Source organism: Phascolarctos cinereus, unplaced genomic scaffold (genome assembly GCF_003287225.1).
Source record: "Phascolarctos cinereus isolate Bilbo 61053 unplaced genomic scaffold, phaCin_HiC Scaffold_2;HRSCAF=192, whole genome shotgun sequence".
In the NCBI taxonomy this organism is placed as follows: domain Eukaryota; kingdom Metazoa; phylum Chordata; class Mammalia; order Diprotodontia; family Phascolarctidae; genus Phascolarctos; species Phascolarctos cinereus.
In genome coordinates this window covers 63,739,588-63,747,425 of record NW_027555625.1, presented here as the reverse complement: position 1 = coordinate 63,747,425, position 7,838 = coordinate 63,739,588, and the positions used below count along the sequence as shown (strand labels likewise).

The window sequence follows — 7,838 nt, the reverse complement described above, 5'->3', positions numbered from 1 at the left end:
GCAACAAGTCTACCAAATCTGACAGTATAGATAGTATTCTGTAATATGTCGTTCAATCATTCAGTAGTGTCCAACTCTGTGACTCAGTGGACTATACTGTCCACGGGATTTTCTTAGCAAAGATACTGGAATGGTTTGCCATTTCCTTCTCCAGTGGATTAAGGCAAACAGAATTTAAGTGATTTGTTCAGGGTCACACAGCTTGTAAGTGTCTAGGGCTGGATTTGAACTCAGGTCTTCCTGACTCCTGGCCAAGCACTCTATCCACTGAGCCATCTAGCTGCCTCCATTCTGTATTTACAAAATTTCTGCCCACTGGTACAAGTTCTCCATCTGGGGCTAAACAAAATAAATGCACAATTTTGAAGAATGAAGAAGCAGATACAAATTGAGACTGAGAGAACTGGAAATGATTAAAGAAGCTAGAAACTCAGATTAGCTACGTATTTAGGCAGAGACATAAACATTTTATCTAGTAAACACTCTTAAGACTTTTTCAAAGTTTAATTTCATTTATTTGGGAGTAAAAAGTGTTTAAATTCTACTAACAGGGCCAGAATATAAACAATGCAGGCACAAGCAATATCTACAGCTGTCGAACCTTTAGAAACTGAATGAGACCATAAAATCATACTTCCCCATCTTCTTTATTTCAAGCAAGACATCTTATTCTTCAGACAAATTTCTACAAAATCTTCATTTCTCTGTAATCAATGGGGATTATATTTGTCAGTCTTTTATACACTTTATAGAATTTATGACTAACACTTAATGAGTAAGATTCACCCCAACATGGGAAGTTGCTTCCTTCAGAGAAACCTGGCACTCTTGATACCCTAAGCTCTGAAAGAATTATTACTCTTACGTACTCTTAACTAATGACTTAGAGATCAGAAAAATCAGTAACACCTAGAATAGCACCATACACATGGTAAGCACTCAATATGAACTGAAATGGCTAAATGAAAGTTGCTACGCTAATCACCATGTAAAAACTATATTACTCAAATGTTAAAATTTTTTTAAAAATCCTGCTCAGCTCAAGTGAACAATTAATAACAGCCCTGTGAGCTAGGTACTACAGGCAATACCATCCTCATTGTATAGATGAAAAAACAGGCTCATAGAGGTTAAATAACTTACCGTTGGCTGCACCATTAGTTATGTTAAAGGTTGGATTTGAACCCAGATCTTCCTGACTCTAAGTTCAGAACCCTTTTCACTACTGCCTTTCATTCACACAGAAATCATGCTGGTTTATGGAAGGCCATGCTAACTGACAGCAAGCTCTGGAAAGTCCCACAAAACTACAAAGACTCAACTCTGGCACCAGTGACAAGCTGATGGCCCGTGAAACATGCAAAAATTTAAAAATGGCTTTCAGTTCCTGTGACTCTTTTTTGTTTCCGTTAAGGACAGAAACGAGAGAAAAGAAGACGATTGTTAACAGTCACAACATTATTAAAAATATTAACTGGTTCATTTTTGGCACTATAAATGAGATCTTTATCCAATGACAGAAGAGCTGATAGACTATATTTTCACTATAAGCCTAACTAAAAGATACAAAGGTCTAGGCACATGGAAGGATGGCTCACAAGTTCTCCTCCAAAATGCAGGTAAAAGAGCTAGTTCTACGCAGTTTCATTGTGACCACAAAGGCAACAAGAAGCCTGGGACACTAGGTCACCTCCTCTGCAGTCTTCATGGTAAGTAAAAGCCAAAAGAAAATAACTACAAGATGGCAGAAGAGAGGTAGCCACTGAGCTAAACTGTCCCAACACATCCCTCCAAACAACTTTAAAATAACACTTCAAATTGAATTTTGGAGTAGCAGGACCAACAAAAGGTCAGGGTGAAACATTTTTCTAGCCTAACACAATTTAAGAGGTCTGCAGGAGAGGTCTGTGACACCAGGGTGGGAGAGGATGATGGCTAGGAAGGCTAGGCTAGAAGCACTGCCATTCGGCTCTTGAGCTCAGGGTCCTGGGCTATCTCAGTCAGGGTCTGAGGGGTGATGGTGGTCTGACTTGCCTGGCACATGCTGCCTCAGAGTGCCTTGCTTCAACTACTCTGATTTTCATGCCCTTAATAAATGATTCTTTGATAAAAGTAATCATAAAGATTACTTTGTTTAAAGAAAATAGAGTATTAGTATAAATCAAGTCACAAAACAAGGGCATAAGTGCTCACCAAAGATTCGCCAACATTACAAAGCTATGTCCTGTGCAGAGTCCAAATGGAAGAGTAATTCCCAAAAGAGGGGGGGCTGCTCCAAACACTCCCTTTTGCAGATGACATTGCACAGATTTCATCAAATCTCTGAACACTACCAGATCCCCTCAATGAAATGAACTGACACTCAAAAGAGATCAGCCTGGAAATCCTCATAAGAAAAATTATGCAGATGAAGAACGCATATTTCTCAGATTGTGATATGCAGTTGGATAGGCCACCGGTACTTACATCTTGAACAATGAGTTGGGTCAACAATTAAAAGGAAAAAGAGAGCACAATGGATTGTATTTGAGAAACTGTGCAGTACTTTCAATGATACAAAAATTCATCTTTTTAATAGCAATACTCTACCAGTAATGATATACATGGAATGAGTCATGGAATATTATGCTCTTCAGATCATAATAGAAAAGTCAAAATTGCAGGTGACCCAAAGGGCAACAGAGAGATGAAGAAGGGTTGGAAGGAGACTACAGCACATTGCCAATGATGACTCGCTTGTAAGAAGTGGTGTAAACAAACATTTATTAAATGTCCACTATGCGCAAAGCACTGAACTAATCCCTCGGGACACAAAGACAAAAACAAAAGAACCCCCACCCTCGAGAAGAATGCATTCTATTGGAGGTATAAAACATGTAGGGAGAATCTAAATTTTTTTAAAAATTGAGGAGAGAGGACTAAAAATTGGGAGCATCAGAAAAAGTTCAGTGTAGGGGATGGCCACTGTGCAGACAGCCTTGAAACAAGCTCAAGATGCAATAATCTCTATACAAGTGATTTCCTGATCTACATATTCAGTCTGAATCTCTCAAATGAATTTTAGTCTCTACTCACCAACACTTTTGTACATCTCAAACTGGACGTCTTGAGAGCTTGGGGGCAAGAGGCACATTAATGCACTGTTGGTAGAGCTGTAAATTGACCTAGTTATTCTGGAAAACAATCTGGAACTATACTCCAAAGATAACTAAACTGTTCATAGCCTTTAACCCAGCAATAATGCTACTAGGCCTTTATACCAAAAAGAGAAAAGAAAATTGAAAAGGACCCATATATACAAGAATATTTATAGCAGCTCTTTCTATGGTGGCAAAGAATTATAAACTAAGTGGGTGCCTATTGATTGGGGAATGATTGAACAAATATGACTGCAATGGGATACTGTGGTGCCATAAGAAATGCTGAAAGGGATGGTTTCAGAGAAACTTGGGAAGACCTGTTTGGAGTGATGCAGAGTAAAGTAAGCAGAACTAGGAGAACAACTTATACAATAACAACAACATTATAAAGACAAATAACTTTGATGCAATGATGAACCAAGATTCCAGAGAGCTGATGATGAAGCATGCTACATGCCTCCTGAACAGAGAGGTGATGGATTCAGGGCTCTAGACCAGTAACCACATCATTGTGGTTATCAGTGAGGTTAAGATTTTTCTTGTATAGTTCTGCATATTCTTGCCACTTCTTAATCTCTTCTACTTCTGTTAAGTCCCTACAATTTTTGTCTTTTATCACACCCATTTTTGCATGAAACATTCCCTAGTTATTTCTAATTTCCTTGAAGAGATCTCTTGCCTTTCCCATTCTACTGTTTTCTTCTATTCTATTTCTTTGCATTGCTAATTTAAGAAAACCTTCTTGTCTCTCCTTGCTATCCTCTGGATTTCTGCATTATTTGAGTATATCTTTCCCTTTCTCCTTTCCTCTTCTCTTTCTTCAGCTATTTGTAAAGCTTAATCAAACAACCATTTTCTTTTTTTGCTCTTCTTTTTCTTTCAGGTGGTTTTTTTTTTTATTGCTGCCTCCTATTATTGTTCACAATATTGTGAACCTCTGTCCATAGTTCTTCAGGTACTCTGTCTACCAGATCTAAGTCCTTAAATCTATTCCTCTATTCTTCACCTCCACTTCATATTCATAAGGGATGTTAATTAGATCATACCTATACAGTCTGACGGTTTTCCCTACTTTCTTCAATTTAAGTCTAAATTTTGCATTAAGAAACTCATGCTCTGAGCACAGTCAGCTCCAGGTCTTCTTATAACTGACTGTGTAGAGCTTCTCCATCTTTGGCTGTGAAGTATATAATCAGGCAGGGCTCTATCCACTGAGCCACCTAGCTGCCTCATTTCATATGTCCTTAAGCATTATATTGTTTTCCTGTTTGTTTCTTTTAATCATATCTATTTTTTGTTTTCACATGCTACTGGGAAATAAGAAATACAGGAAATGGGGTACAGAAGTCTATCCTGCCCTACAGGAAAATAGAAGGGGAAGGGGAGAGAGACAGAAGAGAGGACAGACTAGGGGAAGGGATATTCAGAATGCATGACATCTTGGGGTGGGGGAGGGGGGAGATGGGGTGAAAATCTGGAACTCAAAAACTTGTGGAAGTGAATGTTGAAAATTAAAAATAAATTTATATATAAAAATAATATCTATTTTTATGTTGCTTTACTTTGCTATTCCTGCTTTTTAAAAGTTCACTTGAATCATAATAAATTCTGCTCCAGATCCTCACATAATTCTATATAAATCCTTACAGTTCAATTGTAAACAATGTATTGCTGGAATCTGCTTTCCAATCTCTTCTGCCATCTTTCTCTATATTATGGGCGAGTTCATCCCAAATACAATCCACAACCGTAACTAAGAACCTATATCCACTTATACAGCTAGGTATCAATTAGTGCAAATAATGAATCCTATGAAGTGTTTACATGTGTTTGAATTCTAACTATCTGAAGTTATAATTATGTAAAATATGGATAATTAGTTCTAGCCCAATAACCACTTCATAGGATTCATTAATTGCACTAATCAGGACCTAGCTATGCTTTTTCCCCCACCTTCTGAAAGATGCCTTTCTTAGACAAACTGAATATATAAGACCCAGAAGGAATCAAACACAGCAACATAGTATTTGATGAACCCAAGGGACACAACTCCTAAAATAAGGATTCCTGATTTGAAAACTACTGGGGATACTGGAAAGCAGTCTTACAGAAAATAGTTAAGATGAACATCACACACCATATGCCATAATAAATTCCAAATGGAGACATGACCTAACTATAAAAGTTCACATCACAAACAAATTGGAGGAGCAGGGACCTTTCACAACCATAGATAGAGGAAGGGTTCCTGACTAAACAAAAGTAGAAAGGATCACAGGAAATAAAATGAACAATTTTAATTATATAAATTTGAAAAATTTTTGCACAAATAAAATTAATGTAGTATGAATCAGGAAACAGTTAGCTGGGAAAACAATCTTTGTAATTATCTCTGATAAAGATCTGATATCCTAGACATACAGGAAATGTTTACAAATATTTAAGAAGCAGAAGCATTCCTTAACAAATAAAGAGTCAAATGAGAGGAACTGGTAGCTCTAAAAAGAAGAAATTCAAGCTATTAACAAACATGAAATAATGTTCCAAATCACTAATAATGAGAGAGATACAAATTAAAACAACTCTAAAGTTCAACCTCACAGTCATCAGATTGTGATAGAGTAGAGGAAAATAGCAGTTGTTAGAGGAGAGGTACACAAATGCACTGTTAATGGAACTGCAAACTGATATAATTATTCTAGAAAACAATTTGGAACTAAACCCTGAAGATCACTAAATTGGGCCTGCCTTTTGACCCAGCAATAAAGCTCTGTAGCACATAATCCAGAGATCAAAAGAAAGAGGGAAAGAACCTCTACGTACAAACGTATTTATGGCAGCACTTTTTATTGTGGCAAGAGACTATGAACCACATTGGTGTCCATCAGTTGGTACATGGATGAATAAATCATGGCATATGAATGTAATGGAATTTTATAGAGTCATAAAAATGAGGAAAGGCGTAGGTTTGGCAAAAACTGGAAGACTATATGATCTTGATGCAAAAAGAAGTGAGCAGAACCAGGAGAATAAATTGTAAAATGACTACCATATTGTAAAGGAAAAGACATGAGAATTATTTAAGAAAAATGATAAATGAAATGACCAATCGCTATTCGAGAAGACCGATTTAATGAACCATGGTTCCCACCTCTTAGAAGAGAGGTGATGAATCAGAGGTACAGAATGAGATCTACGTTTTCACATTTGGGCAATATGGGAATTAGTTTTGCTGAACTATATTTATTTGTTACAAGGGAAGTATATTATTTGGGGGGTGGGAGTACTGTTAAAGGATAGTGAGAGTCACATACAATGACACCATGCTTTTTTCTTTCTTCTTTGAATAGGGAAATGTTCACATTTGTCAATATCAGGTTCATAATAAAAAAGAACATTTTTAAAACAATGTAAAATATGATAATTTTGATTTTTAACACAGTTCTCTTTTTTTCTTAACACATTCAATAAGTAATCTTCTCAAATACTAGCTATTAATGAACTAAACAGATATGAACTAGAGAGTGATAAAGAAGCAGCCCCAACTGGAGTGGAAAAAAGAAGGAAATGTACGTGGAAAGTTTTTCATCAGAGTTAAAATTTAGGACTATTGATGATAAGAATATAATGTAACATACAGCAATAGTTCATTATTTTAAACAGATGCAAACACACCAAATTTTAAAGTAATTCAGTAATTTAAGGGCTGCAGGAAAAAAGTATATACAAGCAGTAAATGATACATATCATCAGTATGCTACAGAAGAAATATCCATGGAATTGGTACCAGAAGATGTGTATTCTAGACTTAGCTTGTCACTTTCTAGCTGTGTTATTGAGAGCAAGGCACAATTTCTCTGAGTCTCAATTTCCTGCAATATGGTGATAATGTTTACCTACATCAGAGGATTATTATAAGGAAAGTACAATGTACATTGAAAGCTATAGAGCATTATATGAATGTCAGCTATTATTATTAGCATTTTTTGCTTGCCATGGTAATCATTATATAATTACTGGATCTGAAAAACAGTGAACTAATAAATGCTTCAGTGCAGAGTATTCTTCTAATTGCCATGATGGGTAGTGTTTATTTTAAAGTGGAAAATAAGAGCCTATAGATAAAGTAGGAATGCAGATGCTTACCAAAAGAGATCAGGGTTGTTGAATGTTAGAACATGGATTTACAGTCAGAAAACCTGGCTTCAATTGTTGATTATGTAAATGTAAGCCATCATTATTCATCATTCATAAGTTCACAGCCAGAAGGAATCTTACAGATTATCTAGTACACTTTCCACATTTTATAGACAAGGAAATTGGGAATTAAAGCACATAAGAAGATCTCCACATCAGTCATCTACTCTCTTCTTTCCTAAGGGAAATATCCGAAACAGAAAAACTTGATTTTGTTTTTAAAAATTCAGAACTCACTTTGGAAATTGTTTTGAAAATTATTTCTTTCTTCATGTGTAGAAGATTCACTACCAAACCTTTTTTTCTTATGTGGGGTCAATAGTATTTCTGTAAAACATAAAAATTATTTAGAGAATCTTCAGAGTATTCATACAAGCAATCACTTGTCAAATCTATATAGTAAAATATGTAAAATACATATTTAATGTAGACCTATACTTTACATTGAAAACTTTAGGTGAGTTGTTAAGAATTTTAAAAACTATCCAAAGAGACTAAAAT

At 35.8% G+C, this 7,838-nt stretch overlaps 1 protein-coding gene across 1 annotated transcript in view; it reads right to left on the bottom strand.

Annotated features, from left to right (window-relative positions):
• Positions 1–492: 492 nt before the first annotated feature.
• The window catches only part of TERB1 (telomere repeat binding bouquet formation protein 1), a 47,148-nt gene continuing 39,802 nt past the window's right edge, over positions 493–7,838 (bottom strand). Inside the window, 2 exon segments of the mRNA XM_078149442.1 lie at positions 493–704; positions 7,575–7,664. Coding sequence (XP_078005568.1) covers positions 697–704; positions 7,575–7,664 — 98 coding nt within the window. The 3' untranslated portion in view covers positions 493–696.